Source organism: Aptenodytes patagonicus, chromosome 5 (genome assembly GCF_965638725.1).
Source record: "Aptenodytes patagonicus chromosome 5, bAptPat1.pri.cur, whole genome shotgun sequence".
In the NCBI taxonomy this organism is placed as follows: domain Eukaryota; kingdom Metazoa; phylum Chordata; class Aves; order Sphenisciformes; family Spheniscidae; genus Aptenodytes; species Aptenodytes patagonicus.
In genome coordinates this window covers 10234848-10260272 of record NC_134953.1, presented here as the reverse complement: position 1 = coordinate 10260272, position 25425 = coordinate 10234848, and the positions used below count along the sequence as shown (strand labels likewise).

Below are 25425 nucleotides of genomic sequence, written 5' to 3'. Positions count from 1 at the left end.
TTAGTTCGGGGTTTGTTTGGTTTTTTGGGGTTTTTTGGCCCCGTCTTTCTCCATCCGTGGTCGCGCACCTCCGCTTACGCGCGGATTTTAAGGCTGCGGCACGGAATATTGTTTCTCCTGGCGGCGGACGAGCCGTTTCTCTTCGGCTGCCCCCGAAGTGACGGTTATTTCGGTGGAAAATAACGATAGCAAGGGCACTATTAATGCGGTTTATGGGTTTTGTTGATTTTTAGTATTGTAATGTGAGCTTTTTGCCACCCAAGTGCGGCAACAGAGAGAGGGGGCGGCTCTCCCCCGCTCCCGGCGGACCCCGCAGCCCCGCCCGGACCGGGGCGCGGGGGGACCCCCGCGCCCCGGTCCGGGCGGGGCTGCGGGGTCCGCCGGGGGCGGGGCAGAGGCGCGGGCGCAGACGTGATTGGCCGGCCTTGCCTTGAGTGACGGCGGCGGCCCCCCCCCTCCCGCCTCCCGCGGCGGCGGCGGCGGGGCCGCTGGCGCCGCGCAGTGCCCGCAGCCCGGGCAGCCGTGCCGCCCTCTCCGCCGCTATGGGCCGCGGGGCCGCCCCGCTCCGCCGCTTGCTGCTGTCGCTGCTACTTCTGCCTACCGCGGGGACGGGCGGACGGGGAGCCGCCTTAACGGCGGGGGAACCGGAGGCGGCGGAGGAGCTGATGGAGTACCGCGACCCTTGCAAAGCCGGTAGGGGAGCGGGCGGGCTGCAACTCCGGGAGAAGTTTGCAAGCACGGCGGTGGCGGACAGGTGTCCCGGCGAAGCGCTCCTCGGTGCCGCCCGGAACCGCGCGGCGGGACCGGCCCCGGGCTCACCTGGCCGCGGCGGGAGCCCCCCGGCCGGGAGCCGCCTGGGCATCCCGCTGCCCTCCCAAACCCCAGCGGGCACCCGGCGAGCTGCTCCCCCGTCCCGCCGGTGCGGGAGGTTTCTGGTTGCCCCCCCAGCCTGCGCCCCGGCTGCCCCCGTTACCTGCGGGTTGCAGCCCCGGGTAGGAGGCTACGCCTGGGGTTTTTTAAAAAATTATCCCCCGCTCCCCCCATGTCTTCGCTCACCCACCTGTTATCCGCCCTTCCCACGCGAGATCTCCTCTGCAAGGCCAGGGAAATGCCCAGCGGTGCTTTGCATTTTGGTGTTGATTCCCGCCCCCATATAAGCTCTTTCTGTGCGTTTTTGCAGCCCGTTGGCGGCTGTTCCGACTTGTCCCGGGGTCCGTCCGGCCCGAAGTTGCGGTGCGTGCCCCGGAGAGGCAGGAGCACGCCGGCGCTTTGCGGGCTGCCTTCTCTGCCTGCGGCTGTAAGCGCTGGCGCAGGGGCTCTCCCGGGGCTCCCCGGCGGGCGGGGAGCCGGTGCGACCAGCCCCGGGCACCGGCCGAGCCTCCCGGTGTATCCAGACACTTTCAAGTTGCCTGCGTGCAAGTTACAGCATCCTCTCCAGGAAGCCTCCAGCTGCTCCCTCCATCCCTTTGAAAGACAGTTTTTCGTTCCCGTGTTAGACTGCACTCAGTTGCTTCCGAGCTCGTTGTGACCCTTTTTAACCGTTTGATTTCTCCCAAGAGCTTCTGTCATCCCAAATATCTTAATTCGAAGGGCATATGAACCCAGGTTTTCCCTTCGGAAAACTGGGTGGCACTCCTGATGTGACTGTTACTCCTGTTGGTTCCAGCTATCAGCGAATGTTGTGGTTTTGTGAACTGCTTCTCTGCTGGGAAATGAGCAATCGATACCTTGTTAGTCTTGTTCCATTTACAGATAAATTTGTGCAAAGTCCTATTTTCTTGATATTGTAGGAATCGAAAAAAGGAAGGAGTTTGTGTGTGGTGTTCTTGGTCTTTGTTTTGAGTTGGGGCTTTGCCCCCCGAATGCTCTCCTAGCTGTTCCTCAGTGTCCCTTGGTGATAGCTTCCCTTGTTATCAGCTCTCTCCTGACTGCTTTTAGGGGACTTGTAGCCGTATCTGCTCTCATAGACGAGCTCTGTCAAGGCAACATCTATCACAGCCCCTCTGTCTCGTACAGCAAGTTGTTTAACTGGCCTGGTACGCGGGCTGTGTTCCGAGTGGTGGATTTTATTCCAAAATTCAACTCTGTCCTCTCCACAGAGTATTTTTTGCACAAAACGTTCCCTTGATCAGTAAGTCATTTGTGATTTGATATAGGGTTTGGTGGGTTTTTTTAATTCTTTTTAATCAGCATGGGACCCAGCCCACCCAAACGTGCTTTACTGTATTTGTGTCTGCTTCTAAATGGTAATGAATTCATCTCTCTCTCTTTCCAGTGAAACTAGGTGTTAGTGATACATACGGCTATGGTTCAGACCTGGAGAGCTGCAGGTACAGTGCTTTGGCCTTCCCGTCTGAAAATGTATTATCCTTGCTTTCTCCTTAAGTATGGCATCATCTCCGGTGTGCCTCGCTTGCGCTTGGGACTGTTGAGTATTGCTGTTAGGTCAAGTGCGCGGAGGATGAGGAATGCTCCTTTAAGGACCACATAGAGAACATTTACTTTAATTGACTTACCTACATCAGACAGGGAACCTGTGGCAGAAAAGGAAAAAACCACCTTAATTTCCCAACCTGTCATTTACCTGCCTTTGCTGTAAGACCCTCTCTTTCTCCTGCAGTCCCCCCATCTTCCAGGCTCTCTACCTGTCACTTCTGCACGTACACAGAGAAGAGCCTGGACTGCAAACGGCAGCCTCCCTTCATTGTACATCCTCACCTCCTCTCCCGGTGGGCAGAAAAACCTTATGTGTGTTATTCCTGTCAATTCAGTTCAGTCAGGATGAATTGCAGAAATGATCTTTATATTCTGACTTCTCAGGATTTGCCTCTAATACTTTTCCAATGTCTTCTTTCCAATAGAGAGGAAGGAGCGAACAAGACCTCTGGAGGTCACACAGTCCTTTTCTGGAGCCCAGGGCCAGGCTGGTGTTTCTGACAGTGCTGGCGCACGTCCGTCTGTGGCGGAGGCTGCCAGGCAGCCTAGCCCGGCATTGCTTTGGCTTTCCTGTTGTCTGACCTGAGGCTCCAGTACTGCAGTTTAAGTCTGCTTTTCTCTCCCGGTCTGCGTGGGTGTGGAGGACAGTACGGTGCCTTCTGCTTTGCTGCAGCCTTTTTCACCGGTGAGCACTGTTACCGGCTTTCTCATGTTTCAGTCTTCTTTTCTATGGACCATATGACTCTGACTCTTTCGGTCTGTCCTGACTGACTGTGCTTTCTGGCTCTCTGATCCAGTTTCTCTCCACGTGGGCTCTATCAACGTAAAGTGCAGAGCACTTGGGCTACAAGACACTCCTCACATGCCATGTACCGATCTCTGTGCACTGAATGGCTCCAGTTTGTAAAGCTGGCCCCAAAACAGAGCAAGCAAGACTTTTACCACATGGACCCTGCCTCTCCTCCTCCCCCTGCCTTGCATTCGCAGCCTTCTTCCTCTTGCAATGCTAGACCGTTAATAGAGCTAAGCAGGTGTTCACTGCTGAAAACGCCATCCCAAAGGGTCAGTCCAGCCAAGGTTAATGAGCGAAGAGATCCGTTTCTGTAAGTGAGATGAGGTGAAGACACCTCTAATGGAGTTGTCCCTCCCAGCTGGGCTGTGTCAGGGCTGTTGTTTAATGCCTATATAGGAAGTCTATCACGCTCTCTTCCTGATGTGCTATAGCAGTGACAAGTCATCTTGACTTCCTTGGGCCTGAGTTTCTCCACTGGTGGGACAGTGTCAATATTTGTCTAGAAGCGTGACTGGCGAGAGGGCAGTGGTTGCAGACCTGCTGTGAAAAGCTCAGGCGCCTGGTATGTTTTGCGAGGGAGAGTTTTTGATGGTCTCTGGGAACAGAGCTGGCACTGTGAGACTTGCGGTGATGTTTCCATTGCTGCTGTAGGCACGGGCTCCTGTGCACGGTCTTGTGGCTGCAGATTGTATGCAGGCTCTTAGCCCATTGTGAAGACAAACTGCTGCGCCACTTATGTGTTTTCCAAAGCTGTTAAAACTATAGTGCTTTACTTCTTTTTTTGCTGCAGGCTAATGGCTGTGACCCAGAGACCGTGATGGATTTAGATCTGGCAGGTTACGAAATGAAAGCTTGCCAATTCCTCATCCTTGCAGCTCATGTCCTGAGGTTGAGCGCAGGCTGTCGATAGTTGATCTGCTAGACTGGGAGTGAAAAGCCTGGCACACGCTCTTCTCTGTTGCATTAGCTAAGGGTGTAATAATCTGCAGCAGCAAGGCAGGATGGACAGCACAGGGCTGTAGCCTCCTAAATCACTGCAACTACTGAGCTACTGGTATAAACACGTGTTCAGTTACCAGGGCTCAGCTGAAGGGCCATAACTCCACTGCTGCTCAACCTCTTAACTCCAACCACCCAGGATCTCCTTTTCCTAATCTGTGGCTGCTTTCCTGCCTTTTTGATAGGGTAGGAAGACGGGGCAAAATGCCTGAATGACTGATAAAGGGGCAGCTGAGGCAGGGCTGCACCGTCGGTTTGAGTTGCCCGGGGAGGCGACAGTGCTGACTCTGCTGGGTGGGTTTTGCCGACTGTTGCGGCAGGTCACTGGAGCTTGTCAAAGGGAACAGTGCAAAGGCTCCTGCTCAGATCTGCTCCGTTATAGATGGAAAAATGTCGGAAGCCTGACATGTGCTTCGGATAGATCTGCTGCTCAGAGGATCCAGCTAAAGATACCCAGGCCAGCGTGCAGGTCTGAGTGAGGCTGCCTGACAGACAGGCAGCAGGAGGAACTGTGGATGCCTGGTAAACACAACGAGCACATCCTTCTGGGGCTCCTCAGGCAAACTGGAACCAAAGGAATTAAATAGGCTGTAATTCGTTCTGGTAGTTATTTTGGTGCAAGCTTATATTAACTTAATTTGAGGTGAAGAGCAGAATCTCTGAGGTTCAAAGTGACCTCTGGAGATGGTGTAGTCAGACTTAAGTCAGCAAGGGGAGGTGGGAGACATAAATAGGAAGGAGAGCTGGGCACTGAATAATTTGTCCCCTGCATATTTACAAGGTCGATGACCCGTTCCCTCCAGCAGCAAGCCTCTGATGAGGCTCTTTTCCACTTGCCAAATCAGCAGGTGAGGAGAAAAAGCTGCAGTTTGGTCTCAGCATCTTGGTTCCTGGGTACTTTGGCTCCTAGTACGGTGCCTCCTGCCCTTTGTGAGCTGGAGGTGCAGTGTTGCTTCCCGAGGCCTGGCATTTCCCTCGGTAGCTCATCTTCCAGGGTGGGGTCCTTTGAGGGTGTCCTGTGTTGGAGTGCCCTGTTTCTTGGCGCAGTTCTGTCTGCTCTGGCTAGGCAGTTTATTCTCGTGTGACATGTCCTGTCTATAGGCTGACCAAGTCCGGACGCGGGCCAACCTGCAAGTCTTGACTCCCAGGCCAAACAGGCAATGCGGTGTTTCTCTGTGCAGATGTTTGTGTTAGGAGACAGGCAGACCTGCCTGCCTAGCCACGTGCTCCTGAGCCAGATGCCAAAAGTGTCTAGGGCTCCTGCTGCCTGTGCATGCCTCAAGTACCCTTCAGGAGGTTTTGCGTTGCTGGGGAGAGCCCGACTGAGGAGGAATTGCATATAGGCACAAATAAGCCTTGCAAGCAAGTTCAGCTTCTTTCCAGGAGGCTTTGATCAGAGAGATGGTTTTTGCTCCAGGCCGTTGCTTGCAGAGCTCCTGAGCAGGCAGACCTGGCGTGAGGGGGCTGTGAAACGGGAGCGGGGCTCTCGCAGGGAGATGGCACCAGCGAAGTGAGTTAGTCCCGAGGGATTTTGCGGAGTGCTGGGGATGTGAGCTCAGAAGGGGAAGAACTGAGGCAAGGGGTGTGAGCTCAGAAGGGGAAGAACTGAGGCAAGGGGTGTGAGCTCAGAAGGGGAAGAACTGAGGCAAGGGGTGTGAGCTCAGAAGGGGAAGAACTGAGGCAAGGGGTGTGAGGGGGGGTGGGAGCCGTTAGGGAACTTAGCAGTAGTCCCGTCTCCCCTGTTTCTTTATCACTAGGAGAGTTGTTAGAGAAGCAGTTTGGCAATGATAGAGCAGCTTTTCCTGCTGAGCCACTGCTCCTTCAAGGGCGGATCCTGTTTGCCCAGTCGCAGGGTACCACCGTGCATCCCTGTTCCTGCTCCACCTGCTGATTTGATCCACCAGCTTCTAAATGCCCCACACCAGAGGTATCACACCTGAGTGCTGTCCCGAGAGAAGGTCTCACACCCTGAGTGCTGTCCCGAGAGAAGCTCTCACAGGGATACATAACTTGTGCTTTGCTGTCATTCGTTCCTTCTAGCTCTCCCTCTGTACAGGCACAGCGCTTTTTGTTCTGGAGGCAGCGAATTTCATTTGGGTTGTGGTGCAAACATCTGAAGTCACACGCAGACATTTCTGCAGGAAGCTGAGGAATTTGCTATTAGGAACTGAAAGCCTTGGAGGGGGTAATCAAATGAGAAAGGGGAGACAGGATCTGTAAAGTCCGGGTTGCTTAAATATTGCTTGGGTTTTGAGTGGGATGCAGATGTCATTTTCTCTGTTGGAAGCACAGATCCATCATGTTAGTTGTAGAGGAAGAAGAAAGATCTCACAAGCAATCGTGCCCCTTACGTTGTTTCCCTGGTAGATTGCAGGAAGGGTTAAATGCTCTAGGAGGAAGTTGACTGAGTCTTTTTGGGTGGTCTGGGAAAGAATGAGAGAACAGACTATTCTGTCTTTAATTTACCTGTTTTGGGGAGGTGACAGCAGTTACAGAACAGAAAACAGGTGGGTGAAGACTGCTGGAGATATTCTGTCTTTATACACATTCGGTGATGCAGCCGTTTGCTGTTGGGGAGGCTGTATTTTGCAGTGAGGTAGAGCTGCAGCAGAAGCTTCCTCCTCAAAGGGAAGGTTTAAGGTGGCTTTTATTATAATCCTAGCCAAACACAAGCTAATGGCTATGGCTTAAAGAAAAAATAACCACTAACCATTTTCTTGCAGCTTGAGATTCCCAGGTACAGAAGCCGTTGGCCTGGGGAATTTGAGAGCAAAACCTTATGGTCACTGGGCAAAGGAGCACTTGAGATCTGTGTCTGAAGTCCTTCCAGTGTTTAGCTGTCTGCTTGGGATGTGACAAAAGCACGCTTGATCTTTGACACTTCTTGGGGTGTGTTGGATCTGCTTGTCCTGCGTGAGATGTAACACTCAGTGGTATACCTATGCCGTGGGATTTAGCAATGGACAGGACAAGGGATGGGCAAACTTAGGACGGGGGGGGCTTTTATTTCCCTAAAGAAGGCTGGTAGAGTGGGGAAGAGGTGTTTGGAGTTGTCATGGATATTTCTCCGCAAAGACCTTGTAAAGCTTTTATTGAACTTTGTAGTCATAGAATCATAGAATAGTTTGGGTTGGAAGGGACCTCTAAAGGTCATCTAGTCCAACCCCCCTGCAATGAGCAGGGACATCTTCAACTAGATCAGGTTGCTCAGAGCCCCGTCCAACCTGACCTGGAATGTTTCCAGGGATGGGGCATCCACCGCCTCTCTGGGCAACCTGGGCCAGTGTTTCACCACCCTCAGCGTAAAAAATGTCTTCCTTATCTCTAGTCTAAATCTACCCCCCTTTAGTTTAAAGCCATTCCCCCTTGTCCTGTCGCAACAGGCCCTGCTAAGAAGTTTGCCGCCATCTTTTTTAGAAGCCCCCTTTAAGTACTGATAGGCTGCAAGAAGGTCTCCCCAAAGCCTTCTCTTCTCTAGGCTGAACAACCCCAACTCTCTCAGCCTTTCTTCACAGGAGAGGTGTTCCATCCCCCTGATCATTTTCCTGGCCCTCTTCTGGACCTGCTCTGACAGATCCGTGTCTGTCTTATGCTGAGGGCTCCAGAGCTGGACGCAGTGCTCCAGGTGGGGTCTCACCAGAGCAGAGGAGAGGGGCAAAATCACCTCCCTCGACCTGCTGGCCACGCTTCTTTGGATGCAGCCCAGGATACGATTGGCCTTGTGGGCTGCGAGCGCACATTGCTGGCTCATGTCCAGCTTTTCATCCACCAGTACCCCCAAGTCCTCTCGGCAGGGCTGCTCTCAATCCCTTCATCCCCCAGCCTGGATTGATACCAGGGGTTGCCCCGACCCAGGTGCAGGACCTTGCCCTTGGCCTTGTTGAACCTCATGAGGTTCACACGGGAGCCCACTTCTCAAGCTTGTCCAGGTCCCTCTGGATGGCATCCCGTCCCTCAGGCGTGTCGACCGCACCGCTCAGCTTGGTGTCATCTGCAAACTTGCTGAGGGTGTGCTCGATCCCACTGTCTACGTCATTGACGAAGATATTAAACAGTACCAGTCCCAATACGGTCTGGGTGCAATTCACGGTTGTATGCCCTTGACCATAGCCTGCGCAGGTTTGATCAAGGAAGACTGCTTGTTCCTCAGGTGTTCTGTGGCATAAGATTAGTAAGTCACAGAGCCCCAGCCAAAGGCATTTAGAAACTGTGCTGCAAGTCTTCCAGGCTTCAAAAGTCCACAAGGTGAGGATTTTGGTTTGAGGCGCTTTCCACTTGTGTGATTAGATTCTACCTTCGCAGTCATGCTTGGAGTTTTTCTTCTCCTCCTGTCTTAACCTCCTGCGTAGTGTGTCTATGCCTTGCTGGACGGCTAACCCAAGAACTAGCTGCATTTTACTGGTAAGCCACCTCTTTCTTACTGCTAAAACTGTGTTAAAAGGCTGTGGGGTACCCTGTCTCCTCTCCCATCCCAGCAGTAACTCATGCCGTTCTCCCAGCGGTCGGGAGGTTCTTCCATCCTCGCTCACCTGAACAGCAGCCCTCTGCTATGGTGTGCATTTACCTGCTGTGTTGCGCGTGATGAACCAGTTCTGTGCAAGGGGCCGTTTGCTGTAATAGGTGGGCTGCTGTGCCAATCTCCCCTTGCCCTCGAGAAACCAGAGGGAAATGGTGCGGCCGGCTCCTGTGAATCAGAGTCCAGAGCTGTCTGTGCCAAGGAGATGGTGCTGGGACAGGGGAGAACGCTGCCGAGGAGGTCTGTATGCTCTTTTTGGAAACGGGCAACCTTGGAAGCAAGGGGGCACCTCTGACACTGAACAACCTGGTTGTCCTGGATCATGAGTATTGCAGGTGCGAACCTGCAACAAAACTGCTTTCAACTAGTGCTGAAATGTGCTTTCACTGCTCAGAAAGGATGGATGATTGAGTAGAAACCGGCTGTTGTTTTGATTCAGCTACTAGGTCTTCTGCTTCCCCCGCCCCCCCCCCCCCCCCTCCTTTGTTGTAGCTGAGCTCCCAGAAATGCTGATCTCCAAGGGCGCGTGTACTTTGATGTTCAGATCCACTCTAGCACTTCCTGAACAGGAAGGTTCCCTGTCAATAGAAACTGTTTAAATGTGCAAGGAAGCCCTTGATTAAAGAACTCTCAATGATTGATTGCTCTTTCTTGGCCAGTTTGTGTCAGCCCAGCTTGGAATGGAGAGAAATGTTTAACTGCGTGTTGAGAAGGAAGCCCAAGCAAAACCCCAGCGACTGGTAAATCACCCTCTGGTTTGACTGATACAAATTGTCAGAGACCCGCAGCTGCTGCCGGTCCATGAATCAGCTCAGCTTTAGACCCGAACGGAAATTCACATCCTCTCAAGTCATTTTGTATTCGTGCAAATGTCAGCACCCAAGCAAAAAGCATCTGTTTAACCTCCCCATCCACAAACCCCAAAGCTATTTGCAGAGCAAACTGTAGCGCAGTGTTACAAGACACAAGTTCAAGTCTGCTGAGCATTTTATCTCCTCCTGTTGAGCGTTAGTGTTGGAGTATGGTTGAGTCCCTTTGTCTGGTTATTAGAAGCTGGTTGATATGGTCCTGGAGGGTGCTGAGAATTACCTCTCTCCAGTCCTCATGTTATAGCAATGGGTGTTGCCCATCTCCCACGCCTCGTCAGTGGGAGACTTTGAACTTAGATAGCATTGCCTGCAAATAGCATTGCCAAATCAGCAGTGTTTTCATTTGCTCTGAACTTTGGCAAAATTATCTGTTTTGGTTGGTATTTTGCATGCTGAATTTCAGGTGAGACCTGCTGGGGGTTGTTCATTCATTCCTGTGAGCAGAGTTTGGAGGTACAAACTGTGCCCTGCCTCCCGCTACTCCTGGCTGTACCTGACAGAAGGGTCTGTCCCTGCTCCAGGGGCAGACGTCTGTTGTGGAAGTAGAGGACTGTCTGCACTGATGAGTGTGTTGACAGGATGCTGTGTGATGAAGGTATAGGTTCAGTAAGGCATTGGTTTTGCTTTAAAATTCCCCAGATATAAAACCACTTAGATGCACTGGATTCGCAAAGTCAAAACTCCCTCTTGCAGAAATGCCAGCATTAGGTGTACTTTGGAGCTTGTGATGTAGCTCCTCGGGCACGAAGGCAGACTCGAATGATGTGAACTGGAACTCTGCCTCTCTCGAACAGCTGTCCTGTGCAACGTGTCTACCCTGAGACTGCATCAAACAGGGGTAACAAAGGGGACTTCTGGCTGCATTGTCCATCTCTCTGTTGCAGAAGTTGAGTAGCGGGTAGCAAACGAGGCAACTGCTGCAGGAGAAGCTTGGATAGCTACGTGGCAGAGGTGTTTGAGCTGTACTGAAGTCAAGAGGCCCCAGACTGAGAAAAAGCAGTTGGTAAATGATCCTGGCAGGCAGTGAGGGAACCTAATATAGTGAGCTATGAGTTAGGTGGTCTTGAAAAGGTTGGAAGTCATGCACCAGCATTTCCCTTACTGAGTATCTTGGGCCGAAGTAAGGCTATTCCTTGGGTGGCCTATTGTCGGTAGCTCAAGTTAGATGTGGACAGGGGAGTGATAAGACTGCAAGGGTCTGCACTTCTTTTATGGAGCCTGTCAGCTGAGCTCCAGTCAGAAGAAACTGCAGTTCAAAGTGATATGCACCTGGCTTTGGATGTGTGTGATACTCCAGAGGTCTAGTTCAGGCTTCTGTGGCCACCAGATCTTGCACCCTGCCATTGTCCAGACAGTCCTCTGTTGGTTTGTCTGCTGCCTGTGCATTCCCAACAAGAGTAAGGCACGGGTCTTTACCTAAAAGTGAGTTTTGAGAAGTTTTGGCTGCTGGGCCAAGAGCTTTCTGAGTTATTTGCACAGTGTGACTTCTGGCGCGGGCTGTTTTTTGTGGTCCTATTGCAGTTACTCAGAGACTTATAGACCAGTTTGTTTTGTCCCTGCTGGCACTGCTGACCCAGGAAGGCAGAGATGCTCCAATTCTTGGGGCTGACCCTTCGGGGGGGCTGGGGTGGCCTGTTGGGCTGTTTTTGCAGTGGAGAGAAGCCTGTTATTTGCTGTGCTGTTGATGTTGGAAGTGTATTTTGCTCCGAGCTGCAGCTGGCCCGTGTATCAAGCTGCTGATGTGTTGCGCAGTTGACCGCTGCCTGGATTTAATCTCTAACCTTTGATTGTTCTTGAAAGCATGTTCTAGGGATTGCATTCCCACCCACACTGCTCCTGTGACCCCTTCCATTTCCTGGGTGTCTAAGTACAGAACAGAAAAGATTCATTAACCTGGCAAGTAACCTCTTTTTATGGGGGAAGTGATTTTCCGTCACGCTCTGTTAGATCCTATTGATTTCTGGTTTTCCCCTCTTTGGCCTCTTCTGCCATATATTCTCTTCTTTGTCATGCTTCAGTAAGAAGGTGATATGTGATACGCTGGGGGTTTTTTTGCTGTTTCCTGGGCAGAGAGCGGGATCTCCTAAGGCCATTGCTCCAGTGCCCAAGTCTCTGCCTTTTCTTGGAAAGCTTTGTTGTCAAGATAAACTGCTAGTTAGTAATGGGATGTTGCTGTGAGGAGTAAAACTTCCTGGCTGCCCTCTTTTTTGTCTTGATGTTGAGAAGAGTGTTTTCTGTTCTTTTGCCCTCCTTGCCCATTGTACTCATCTCCTGGCAGAGGTGAGTTTGCCATGGGGTTTGCAAGCATGCGTGAAATGGAGACCCTCAAACGAGTGCGCCAGCTCCTTCTGTCCTCCTGGGCGGTGTCGGCGGCTGGATCCTGATGCTTTTGCGGCACCTGTGTATTTCATAGCTACACCTCTGCTTGGTGTGAAATGGAAGGAGCTGCCAGGTTTGGGCTGTCCCACTGGCTCGTCGTTATGGAGGTAGATTGTGGCAAGCGTGAGGGGAAGAGGCACGTCCTTGGAGCTGGGTGGGAGAGCATGGGGGTGTCCCCTGTTTCAGGAGGAACAGGACGTTCTGTGCAAAATTCCACGCGGGGAATGGGGAAAGCGTTTTCTTCCCAATGAGTTCCCCTCCTCCTGTGCACATCTGTGTATTCCTCCCTCTGGACAGTCATCTTTATGCTAATGCAGCTATTGCAAAGATACCATAGTATAAAGGTAAATGCTAAATACATGCTCTCCGAGCAGGATACCTCAGTTTGGAGAAGGCTGTTGCTGTTTACTAATGTATTTGATTTTTAGGCAGAGCCGTTCTGTGATTCAAGGCAGATATTTCACTAGTTGGAGAAATAGTTTTCCTTCCAAAAGTACGCTTTCAGCTTTTTCATTAATTTCTCAACTTTCATGGTTCTTGCTAATTTCCTCTTCTTTATGTATGAATATTTAATGGTAGTCCTGTGTAGAAGTATTGCAATTGAAGCATCAGAGACTGAAAATCTAAGGGAGCATTGTTGGTTTTTTTAGACTTTTGTATTATTATGAGAAGCCGTATTCTGAAGAAACGGTTGGCCTTTGCTCTGCCTGTCCTATTGCTGCTCAGGTTCAGCTGATCAGAATGAGGAGCTCTGCCCAAGGGGAGAAATAAAGCTCACTGTGGCAAGGTTCGTCATCTAGGTTGTCCTCAAGGAAGATGCATGAAGAACATACAAGTATTAGGCTGCACCTTCCCTAAAATAGGCAATTAAACCCAGAGGGGTCGGTGGAGGGATACAAGCTGTGTTTGCAGACCAAGGAGACTGATCCACAGTGATACGGAGTGGAGAGCTGTGCTCCTAGCTCTCAGCAAAACAGAGCCTGGCTGTTTGATGCCAGGCTGTTTGAAGGCTTGCTTTCATGGTTCAGTATATTACATGGGAGAAGGAGGAAAAGCTAATGGGAAGTTTTTGTGGGGAAAGAGGATGGTACTTTGGTGAGTGGAATACACCAGGAAACTCCCGAAGACCTTACCGGATCATAGTCTTTGCTTTTAGTTGTGACTGGATGTGGGGAAACAAACCAACAAGCTCAAGAGTCTTAAAATGGATTCGATTCGACATTTAAGTTGTTTTCCTCATATTGCTTTCAAGACTTTGAACTTTCAGTTTCTGTGTTGTTTCTTTTTTTAAAAAAGTTTCCTCATGTCCTTCATTAACCCCAAAGACTCCTAACATACCTCGAGAGGGGGAACAGTAATCTCTACGTGTTAATACAACTGGGAGTAGAGACGTTGGAAGGTCTCGTAGCAAAACTGGGAAAGCTGGCAATGTTGCTATCAGCAGAAGGCGGCACCGCCAAAGGATCAGCTGGATGTGGGGCTGGCTAGGGAGGTTTGGGACTCTTTAAAATGTGTTTTGGAAGGATGTTTGCTATCCGGTGTGAATGCTGGGCTGGAGCTTGGTGACCTCTCCCTGCAGGACTGTTTTCAGAATGCCAAAATGGCCTTTCAGTCAATATGAAGGCTCAAGGGGTTGTGTTTAGGGGCGTACAGGTCTTCCTTCCCGTGTAAGGAGTGGACCTCTTCTCTGCTCTGTGATGCTGCTGTGCGATGCAGGCAGCTGCTGCTTCCTCGAGGGCTGGCCTGAGGATGCCCTTGTCCTCTGGAGAGAGAAACTCTATAATAAGCCATGTCCTGGAGAGGCTGGAGGTGAGGGATGGGGTTGTGTTGCAGGTGGTGCCTCTTGTCTCATTCTTCTGCTGGTGGTGAGGCAGAGAGGGTGTCCTGTGCATCCTGGGGCTCTTGTTACCCGTTATCAAAAACCTGCCAGCAACCTCCGTTACACTGTCACAAGCCAAGGTCCTGGCGTTGTCTCCGTCCCCCTGCCTTGCCCCGAATTTTGCTAACATGCATGAATGCAGAGTCCTGAAATTCAGGTTCATGGTTCCAAAGTTCATGGTCTTGAGAATAAACAAAAAACTATTGTGGTGGCTGAGAGCTGGGTACCCCATTAACCCAAAATCATGAATATTTATCATGCTGGATTACAAAAGAACATAGAGACTATATTGTATTTCCTATAACTTTATTTCCATGGCATCTTTTCTTGGCGGGTCACTTTAATGTAAGCTTTGCTTATTTAGTTGCACACTTTAAGCCGATTAACTTTTTACTAATAAAATGTGTGTTGACTCCCTTTGTCCCAGCTCCTGTTTGTTTGTACCTACACTCCTGTGACAAAGAGTCACAGAGAACTGCTTTAAGCTCCGGCTAAATCCCCCTGCTGGAAGCTTTGAACGAGCTGAATGTGTCTGGGGGTGATTTCAGCCTTGCATTTTCTCTCTCGCCCTCTCACTGCCTGGAAGTTGGGCTCTGCAAAGCAAGCCGTTCTGAACACCCCCTCCATTTCTGAAACCGTTCGTGGTCCTTTGGGGTTTGGCAGGAATGATCCAGCCTGTTGTTGTCGCTTTCCAAGCTGGATCAGAATAAAACTACTAGTGGGGGGAATCGGAGGAGCTTTCCAGCCATGAAGACTGATCTGTGGCTCTGCATGTTCAGTAGTTTCCCAGCTGGTAACCACGTTATTCCCTCTCTGCTTACATACCTTGCCCTGTCATTCAGTGCCCAACATACTGCATGTTTTACTGTGACTCCTCTCTAGGAACATCCCAGAGAGATGAGTACATCCTGCCATTTTATTAAAGATGCTCTATAAAAATTCTCCTTTTCCACCAAAGGCAGTTCAGACCAGAATTTTAAAGTTAGTTGGGATCCTAAAGGTATGGATAAGCACTTGGAAAATACTTTCTAAAGGCCTTTTATAAATCTGCTCCTTTGTGTTTGGAGCTTTGCTAAAGCTGAAATGATCCCTTAGAAATGTGCTGTTAATACTTAAGAATGGCTGATCTGCCTCCAAACAAACTCAGTAGCCTGTTTCCATTGGGCCCGCAGCAAATGCCAAGGGAGGTGTAGAAAAGCAGGGCAGAACAGAGTGATACGTCCAAAAAGTCTCCTCAACTGTAGTAGACTCCACAGTCCCTGAGCCAGAGACGGTTCGTTGTCTTTAATGATCTTGGATAGATTTGTCTTCCATCTGCTTTCTTTTTGAACCTGCATAAGCTTTTAGCATCCATAGCCTCCTGGGATGAGAAGTGCCAGAGCTTAACTGCAGCATCCCTTTACCCTTTTCTTATCTACATGTGCGTCAGTGCATCAGGTGTTGCAGCTGGTTTAGTTTGTGTTGCCTACCAGTTTCCATTCTTGTCTCCTTTTAGACCAAAACTTTCCATACGTTGTCTCTGGCTTACGGGATTCAGAGAAACCCAGCTGTTTTTAATAGCAGAAAATACTTACCCCTTGCTATTGCAAGAAAATCCTTTCTTGAAGAACTCCAAGCTCATGCTGGCTGGGGAAAAGGAGGGGAAATGTTGAGGGGAGTAGCAGCCATGCTCCACACCCCTGCAGCACGTTTTGCAGGTGAGTATTGGACCACTCGGTTCTTTGAGGGACAATTTTCAATGTGCCCATCAATTCATTTGCAGTGGAGGGGGGATGACCAGAGGAGGTGCATGTGTTTGCTCCCAAGTGACTGTCCTCTCCAGGGAAGTGTCTAACAAATGGTGGTGGGGGGTGATGGAAGGAAGGACAGTGTAGGAACCCAACGGTAATGTACTCGCCCCTGTAGTATCTGGACATCTTCTAGTACTGGAAGTTTGAAACTTCTGTTACTTTGCTAGAGTTTTTAGTCAGTTTTGTGGCTGAAGGTATGGTTTCAAAAAGCACCTTGTGTTTGTGATGGCCCTGATTTCAGGGAAGGACATTGTGCCAACAAGTTGTTCTTTACCCAGTCTCAGCTAAGCACTTGCCTGCTGTGATGCTGTGATAGGGGTGTATGGTGGACACAGACTGGTCGCTCTCTGTTGTGGCATCTACAGATGGCTGCTGGTGGTGTTCATCACGTGAACAGTCCGTGGGTGAACCAGTGAGGTTGAGAAGAATAAAAAAGAGAATCCTTCTAGAATCAGTAGCAGATCTCTAGTAGTGATTATTCAGCTCTGTTGGACAGGGCAGAGAAGTCAAGATGAGTAAGAATAAATGTGCAGCCTCTATCAGTGTCAGCAGAAGGAAATATGAAGGCAGTGCTGTGGGTGAGTTGGTTCTGTGGCTTGCCCTGAACACAGAGCATGCCATTCCTGAAGCTTTGATTATATGAGCTTATAACTGCCTTTCAGCTAGTTTGGCATTCTGTTTAGGAGCTAGGGGTGACTAGGGAAAAGCAACTTTTAAGAGCAATTGACAGGAGCACTTCCTAGCTTGTGAAAGTTCACAACCTGTCCTCATTCTGATGGCACCTGGAAAGCTTGCTGTGACAGTGCATGTCCTTCGGGTGGTTTATACACAGTATTCTCTGCTGATGGCAGAAGCATGTGTATTTGGTGCAGTGCATTGTTTTTTCTCTTGGGGGAATATTTTGGGTTTTATTTGTCACTTCTAGATCTGTGAAGTTCCTTGGGTTGTCTTCCCCAAACTTCCCAATGGCTGTTTGCCCTGCATCTGGGACTAGTGGAGCAGATAAGGTTTCACGTGAATCGTGACTGATTTTCAGCATCTAGTACGTGGTTGTAAAAGGGCCTACTAGCAATAAGCCCAGAGAAATATATCGATGTGTTCCCCCTTTCCCTTGCTCTCTGACCCATTGTGCCACCTTCTGTCATTGATCTTGTGACCTTTCATGCGCAGTCAGACCTGGTGAGGAGACAAAACCAGCCTCAGCATGTGAAGCCATCACCAGGCACGGAAATACTGGTTCCTCATCGGAAAATACGCAGTCCCTTTGTAACAGCTGTGCCATTCCTGCAGTAGGGACACCTTGGATGTCAAAGGACACAGTGAACTATACTCATCCTGCCTAGCCAGTATGGAATAAAACCAAAGTATGGATCTCTGTGCTGGATGCAAGCTTTTTCTTTGTGGTGCTGACAGTATCTTTCTGTCGCTGCAGTTCCTGCTAGGGAAACAAAAAAATTAAGGATCTTTGTGCTCTCAATTTCCTCCTGGCTGAGTAAAATAAAAATTGGGCTGACATGTTTGCATCACCTCTCTGTCAGCATGGTAGTTCAACAGTCTCCATCGTATCAACATATCTCAGGGGTGGTGTGTGCATTGCGTGACTGCTGAGTGCGGAGTATTTGAGTGTGTATGATGAAGACTGATGCAGGGCAGTAACGTCCAGATAAATGAATGAAACATGGACACGAGGCTACTTGTATAGTTGAGTGTGGAGAAGAAATTGTCATGTGTTGGTTGCTTTGAGGAATGGTAGGTTAGGAACTGAGTTATGTTTTCTGGACTACCTTAAATATTACATTTCTAAACTTCCTCAGACATCTAGACCCTGGTAATACACCGTTTTACCAGTGGATTTGCCTGCTCTCAGCTCTTCAGTGTCTGATGGTGAAGGAGCTCTGTCCTGTCTTGCAGGTGCATGAAGAGTGGGTGAAGGTCTGCTCCCCACTATACTGCAGGTCTGTGCAAAATCTGGAGGGGAATCGGAAGAGTGCAGCTTGAAGACCTCCATGCTAGGCAATGCTGCTTTGTGGTGGTTTTAATCTTGTGCAAGGTTAATATTAAAGTACAGGTGTGTACCATGCAGGGAAGCACTGGCATTTGATGGGTTGAAAGTTGCGGTGTTGATGTGGCTGCAGAGGGATAACTGACAGGAGGGGGAGCAGATTTGCTGCTGCTGGGTTGTTACAATAGCTCAATAGCTGGAAACTCCTTTTGATGGGGGCAGCCCTTCTGGAAAGTGCTTGCATTTTTCTTTCTACTGATCCAGAGCTGGCACGGGAATCCTTCTCCCTGAGAGGGCGAGTCGGGGGCAGATCTCCCTGCTCATCCTTTCTGCTAATGGTGGGAGGGAAAGGGGTTTGCTACAGCTCCCTCAGGTTCTCCTGCTGAGCTAATCGCCTGTCCGTGGCATCTTCTGGAGGAGCAGGAGGTACTGAAAACCAGCAGATGCTGGAGCGAATGCCTGAGCACCGAGTCCTCTTTCTGACCCAGCACAAGTCTCCTTCTGCAATAAATGAGCAACTTCCCATTTCTGATACCTTCCTTTTTCCGGGGGTGCTGGTGACCCTGCTTCCTGCCAATGCCCAGGGGTGCTCGTGGCAAGGCCTGGCTTACTCCTGTGGGAAACTGGAACCAGTTTCTAGTTTGCAGTTCTTTGGGCTGGATTTTTTCCTGGCATTGGTCTGCCTGGGGCTGGGAAGTGTTTTCAGAGCCTGAGCCAAAAAAGGGCTTCGCTGCCTCAGAGCAAGGCTAATGCGGGGAGACCTTACTGGCACTGTTAAATCTGGCAACTGCCTCAAAGCAGTTCTGTCCCCTCTCCCCTTTGCTCCCTGCTTTTGTCAAGCTTGCTTGTGTCAGGCACGCTCCTGACACAAGACTGTTTGCTGTACAGAGGGCACAAACAGCTTGTCAGGGAAAGAAGTTGTCTTCGTTCCCTGCGTAAAGTCATTTTATTAAGGCTGGGAAATGTCAAAATCGAAGTTGCTTTTGCACCTTCAGTCCAGCCCTGCTTATGCGTTGTGATAGTCACTAATTATATGACTGCATTATGCTGCTCTTGGAATAGATCCAGCTGTGTGGTGAAGGGGACTGATGATAACAGGGATCCTTTCTCTTCTCTTGCAGAGCCAGGGAGGTGCACACTGAGCAAGGATGAAAAAAACCTCTCTCTTTTAGACAGCTGAGTGGCACCATGGCAGAATGCGTGCCGATGCTCTGCATCAGTGTTCCTACGTGGTCCTGAGGAGGACAGTTTTCCCTCCCATCTTCTTTCTTCTCCCAGTATCAATGAGCTGTGGAAACTGAGCGGAATCAGGGACTGAGCTGGTTGAGAACAAACTGGCTGTAGCTAATCTTCACTGAGAGACCCTCCAGCTTCCATGAAGTTGTAGGAGATTTTATGTATTAGTGATCAAATGTGACTGGAAAGCACTAAGAATGAGTTAGCAGTTTATGGAGGTGTGGAAGGCAGACCATATTTACCTATGCATAGAGCATAAGCCTTGTTGAATATCATCTTCTGCTGGATGCTTTAAGCGAGTCTTGCTGCGTGAAGGGACAGAGCTCGGTTAGGCTGGCCTCTCTTTCTGGCCTTCCCTAGGAGGTGAAGGATTAATGATGCCTCCTTCAAATTACTTAACGCTGTGGTTTTATGCTGACTCTTCACATCTGCTGTGATGTGATACAATGCTGAATGCCACGAAGGGCCTTTAAATGGCAAACAGCTTCCACCTGAGATCCTCCCGACTTCAGAGCCTTTGATTCCAGTCTGGAGCTGGGTCTACTAGCAATTATATTTTGTATGAATTCCACCACCTTGCCTTTGGAGATGGCCGTGTGTTGATTTTCCTTCTATACCCAATCTGCAGTGTACTGATTTCCATTCATGAGAAGGCTTGTGTGTTCTGCAGTGATCTTCCCCAAAAGCTACGTCTTACCGTGAGGAGACAGACTGCGACAGAGAGCCTGGATATGTTCCTAGCACTCTCTGAAGGCAGCCTTCCATTACTGTAGCCTCATATTTGCATGTGCTCCAGGCTTCCTGCAGAGTTCAGGGCATGAAATAGCTCCTGTAATTTGGACCCACGGGAAGAGGCTGAACTGGAGAGGACCCTGCACTACCAGTGGAGGAGGCAGAGGTGGCTGCCGTTAGCATGCTGAATCGCACAGCATTTTCGTTCATTCCAGCTGTTTAATGGGATTACATGAGGAGTGGCTTCTGCCTGCAGGCACTTAGTGCCTATGGAAATCTGCAGCTGTCTGGATCGGTTACGTGCAAATCCGATGCCTCCCCTTTATGCATCGGAATTTATGAATGACGGAAACCATGTGAATCAATTGCATGAATAATTCTTCGTGTGCTTCACCCTACGTCAGATTAGAGGGGGACTTTCAGTTAACTGTGTCTGTGGTCCCCGACAGCTTCCCCAAAGAGGGAGGAGATGCTTCGGGATGGCCACTAGGTGTAGGAGTAGGATAGCTTTGGTGAATGTGAACCTCCCTGCCTTGGGCAATGGGAAACAGCCCAGTGTGCCAGTGAACGTGGAGCTGAACGCCCTCATCTTCAGCTTGTTCCCACTGCCCTTTCTGTAGCATGACTGCCTTGTGAAGTGACAAGGACTTGAAACCCTTCAGCCTCAAGAGAGGGAGGGTGACTCCACCACCTTGGTGCTGGCCAGCAGCAGATGGTCTATCTAATGGTGGCACACTGGGCTGTGGAGCTGGGACATCCAGCTCTACCTTCGGTTCTGTGATCAAAAAAAAATTGCTTCACTTCTTCAGGACAGGCTGAGAAACATATCTTTGGATGGCTCTTTGGGACATCAGTTTGGTGCCTGCTTCAGCAAGCTTTGTCTAAAGAGATGAGGTGGGTTTTACTGCGCAAGGCCTGTTCCAGTAGGCACAGATTCTGCACTGTGCTTTCTTGGGGTGCAAGTATAACGTGCCTTTATTGACAAGGAAAATAGTGGCATCCATGTACTTTCCCCTCTGAATTTTTAAATCCTTCTAATAACCTCCCCTGCATTTCCAAATAGAGATATTTATTGTCTGCTTCCCTGACCAGATCTACTTTTTGGAGAGCAGTAGCCCTGAGTGAAGGCCTTATCTGTCTATCTGCCCAGTCCTCCCATCTACCCAGCTACAGGCCATTAGGTTGGATGTGGTCTAGCTGTAATATGGCAAATGACCTGTTGCCAGGCTGGAACTGAACAGGAAGCCACAATGGGTACATTAAAAGTGAGATGCTAATTTCGGATGGCACAGCAAAATGTGGAAACATGAAATTATAGCTTACATGGAGCCCCAGAGCTTCATTTATGCTTTGAGGAGTTCTAAGAGCTACAGCCTGGTGCCTGATGGTAATGTCTGGATGAGGGCTAAGCAAGAAGCATGCCTGTCCTATGAGTCAGTAACTTCTCTGGGACCAGGGGCAGGGGATCGTTGCATGCATGACCTGATAGATCTTCTTCATGTGTTGAGGTGTTCATTGCAGGTCTTTTCCAAAGTCTGCTCACTATGGTCCATAAAGCGTGTTGCTGCGGTGGCATGATGCCGGGAGTAGGCAGCGTTCGGACCAGTCAGCAGCATCTGACTGCAGAAGGGGCTGGGGAAGCCCAGGCAGACCCGGGAACAAAGGAGCTGTTGCTCCGAGCTGCGTGATGAAACCTTTCTCTGTGGAAGCCAGACAATCTCCCCATTTATTTGCAAGTGGCATTCAGTCACAGTTTTTTGGCAACATACGGAAAATGTTTAAATTAGCTGTATGAGCCATACGTGAAACAGATGCATATTCTTGAGCAGGCTTTTGTCATTGATGTTTGAGCGAGTGAAGGGTGCAGCTGGCTCGCTTGGGAAATGGGGAGCATGTCCTCACCCAGACGTAGTTAAGGGCTTGAAGTGAAACAGAGAGCCAGAACGTTACAGGACGTGTGTCGATAAAGACCGACTTCTCATGGGCACCTACTGCATAAATAAGATGAATGGATGTAATGACACTTAACCCTTCACTGCTTTCCTGATTGCTCACTGCTGGTGCAGGATCCGTTGTGTCAACAGAAGGCTGCATGGTCCATGACTGTCTTGCTTGTGTCTTCCACTTGTATGCTGGTATATCGACACACCAGTTTAAAGCTCTGAGGTCTGATGAGAGCAGAATTCTACACCTTTCTGAGCAATCTGAGTAAATAGAGAGTGATGAGATCTTGTTGAAGAAAGCAGAACGTTGTGACTGCTGTGGCTTTTGGTTGTGAATCTTGAGAGGAATTTTGTATGGGGAGAAATTGCCTCCGTAACTGGAGCTGTGACAGCCTCTGAACTTTAAGTCCTTGTGGAGCTCTGTACACTGGGAGGGTTGTGTTGCTGCACAGTCCTAGATGCTCACTGCGGTGCGTATGGCTGGGGCAATAAAAAGTGGCCTTGAATATTAAAAGCATTTACTTTATACGTGCAACTGCAATGGAATAGACCACGGTGGGAGTTGCTGAGACCGCAGTGATGGTTGCTGTGGACATTTGGGTGGTTGAGTTTTGCTGATGTGGGACAGTAACACTGAAAGACAAGAATGGAGAGTTTATGGCAGTGGGGTTCAGAAAAGGGTGAGGAAGCAGTGAAAGCAGAGCTGTGGGAGCACTGCTGATAGGGCTGACTGGAAAGGAAGAGGCTTTGGGGCATCAGAAGGAACCACCCAAAGGAAGGCCACGGCAGGATGCGAACCTCTTCTACGAGGGCAACGCTGTGATTTTTGTGTGCCACCCAGGGATGTCTGCACAGTACAGTATTCATATATGGGTGTGCTGCTGACGGTCTTGTAATGCTCACCATCACAAAGCAGGCTTGAAGAGTGTCTGCTGGGCAAGCTGCTTGGGTCCTTTGCCACGTGTTTCTAAAGGTGCAAATCCAGAGAGGTATTTGAACAGGCTGCTGACAAGGCTTACGAGCTGTGGAAGGGGAAGCAGGAGATCCTTTTTGTACGCGTGGTAAGAAAAGGCAATCACTGTTTTTTCAGGCTTTCTTGTAGGAGTTTAAATTACCAGAGGGGGCTGTAATTGTCTCCCTGAAACAAGCGTCCTTGCAGCAGGCTGTGCTCTGGGCCGTGTGGCGCTGAGCTAGCAGCACAGTTCCCATCTGAGGCATCGCTGTATCCTGCGGGATTGTCTCCTTCTGGGAAAGCCACCTTTTTGGAGTACCTGGCACTAGAGGTCAGGTTTCTGTGACCAAGGTGAGTTACTTGGCAAATGCCCGTTTCTGGGCAAATTGGTGGTACGGGGAGTTTCCCTGAGGTGCATAGTGCAGGTGCGAGTGCCCCTTCTCAGACACTGGCGGGCTGAGCCCTTCCCCAGGCTTGTGGGCACCAGCAACCACCTACAAGCACAGGCAGCGCTTGTGCGGAGGGGCTTCCCTTTGCTGTAAGCATCAAAGGCTTCAAATGTAAAACCAACGTGTTTTCAAATTTAACAGGTGAACCAAACAGCTGTTTGTGATGACAAATACTGATATTTTGGCTTATGGATGAACTTGGGTGAAACATCTCTTGGGATGTGTTTGACCTCTGCTTTTTTTTGTTTTGTTCATGTGTTTCTTTGAACCGGTTTTGCCCACGGTGAGACTTACCCGGAAGCATCCTTGTCACAGGCGTTACTCTAGTAATGTTTTGCATACTGCAGGGGGTGGAGCGCTTCATTTTGCAAGGTTATTTTTAACTCCTAAATACTTGTGGTGAGGCCAGTTCAGGATGGTGGCTGGATTCTTCGCAAGGAAGGGCTGCGCTCCGCTGCCAGGGTGAGCAATTTCCACTCCTCCTGCTCGGGGTGCCACAGTAATTTTCCGTATGTAGTATCTCCCTCTGAGGAGCGTTTGTAAAGTTTGATTTTTTAGAGGGAAGAGGGAGGAAAGGAGATAAAATCTGCTGGTCTCCTTTTGTTGTGTGTTTGTTGTTTTGTTTGGGGTTTTTTTGTTGTTGTTGGGAGGGGAAAAATACTTTTTTGTATTTTGGCCCTTATTAACACCACATAAATGCCATGTTTCAGACTGCATCACAGCTCAGCATGTGCCTGGCACAGTGCTGGTGCCAACCTGCTTCCTCCTTGGTTTCTCTCCTAAACTTGTGTTGCTTACTGCTTTGCTGTGTTGTGCTACGAGACAGACCCACCTGTTTCCTCGGCTATCTCCTCTCACTTTTCCTTGACACTGTGATTTCACAGCTTGCGAGGGTCCCAGTCCTGCGGGGTGCTCAGCCTTTCATTCCCTGGAGTGAGCTCAGCGGTCTGCGGAGGTTCTTGCTGGTTTGCAGAGCAGGACTGTGGCATTTGCCCGGTTCCCGAAATCTCATACACGGACAACGGGGTTTTTTTTTTTGTCTGTTCTGCTGGGCACCTATGCTCGGCTTAGGGCACGAACCCCACTATAGTCTGGGGGTGCCTTTGGTTACATCCCATGCCCCGCCACGCCATTCAGTGCTGCAGCCACTCTGGCTGCTAATCTCATTCTGATCTCTTCATTGTTGTGTTTTTGGCAACCCAAATTCCCCACCCAGGCCTGAGAATTTAACATCAGCACATTTGCATGACTGATCGGATTTGTCTCGGTTCTATGACGACATTGTTTCTATGGAAAATTAATGGATTCTCACGTTGTATTTTTAATGGCTGAAACCACCCCCCTGCCACCCTCCCATCCCTGAGCTCCCAGAGGGGAAGTCTGTAAACAGCTCAAATTAGCTATCCTCCGTAAATAGCTCCCATTTCTTTCCTTCCTGCTGTCCATTTCTTTTCTCTCTTCCAACGGTGCTGCAACACTCCTCTCCTGGTGTTGGTGGATGAAGAACAATGAGTAAAATGAGCCTATGTTTGCTTTCCTTGTCTGGCCCTTGAATAGACGTGATCTATCATGAACTGCCCCCTTTCATCCAGGACCATGTGGTTTTAAATTGTCAGCCTGCCTTAAAGTTTGCCCCAAGCAGGCCTGGGTTGTTACCTTCCTTTTTTGAGGATGCAGCTCAGCTAATGGCTCTGCTTCTGTTCATTTTCGTGATAAGCCCATTTTTTCTGCAGGTGGGCAGGGGGCAGTGAATTTCCTGCCTGTCTGTTTGGGGTCACCATTTCCCCTGCTGCATTTCTTGGGGTGAAAACAGTGAGGTTTTGGCACCGAGGGTGTCAGGGAAAAGGGGCAGGTTTTGCAAAGGAACCTGCCACCTGAAGGAAGAACATCCCTCCCCAAATGATGCAGTTAAATAAGCTGTAATGGTTCGCTCTGCGTTGGGGGCATGGCTGGTGAAATGTCCTCAGTGGGGGACAGTGCTTAGCCACTGTACCACTGCAAATGAAGTTTAGGGTTACAGCAGTTTTAGTCTTAACCTTAGAGATGGCAGAAGAAAATTTATTATTCCTCAACTTAATTTCAAGGAATAAATCCAGGGCAAGTCCCATGGTATGGGAATTACCTAAGGAGAAGGTCTGACCTGGATTGTCTCCTCCCGGAAGACTGAAGCTGGTGGCCAGAAGGCTCAGAAAGGCTGTTGTGGGACAGCTGCTGAGGGGGGTGCAATGTTGTAGGTCAAGGTCTCCTAACCCACGGTACCGAGAAAGTGGTGTTGAACGAGGACCTGAATGCCTGAGACAGAAACTGCTGGCAGCTAGTCCCCGTGCCTGTCCTTGGGGTGACACTGGGGTGAGAGGGTGATCCCTAACTGCCCCAGCCTTAAATGGTTGACTGATGAAAATCAGGGCCTGTGTCCCCCACAAGGTGAAGGTTCTTTTGAAAAGAGCTTG

The 25425-nt window shown here is 49.8% G+C and overlaps 1 protein-coding gene across 2 annotated transcripts in view; it reads left to right on the top strand.

Moving 5' to 3' along the window:
- Window positions 1-542: 542 nt before the first annotated feature.
- TLL2 (tolloid like 2) overlaps window positions 543-25425 on the top strand; it is a 100243-nt gene continuing 75360 nt past the window's right edge. Inside the window, exon 1 of one of the 2 annotated variants that reach the window (XM_076338595.1) lies at window positions 543-693. In XM_076338595.1, the coding sequence (XP_076194710.1) occupies window positions 543-693 (151 nt within the window). The remainder of the gene's footprint in view (window positions 694-25425) is intronic. The other variant, XM_076338596.1, reaches the window with a different exon arrangement.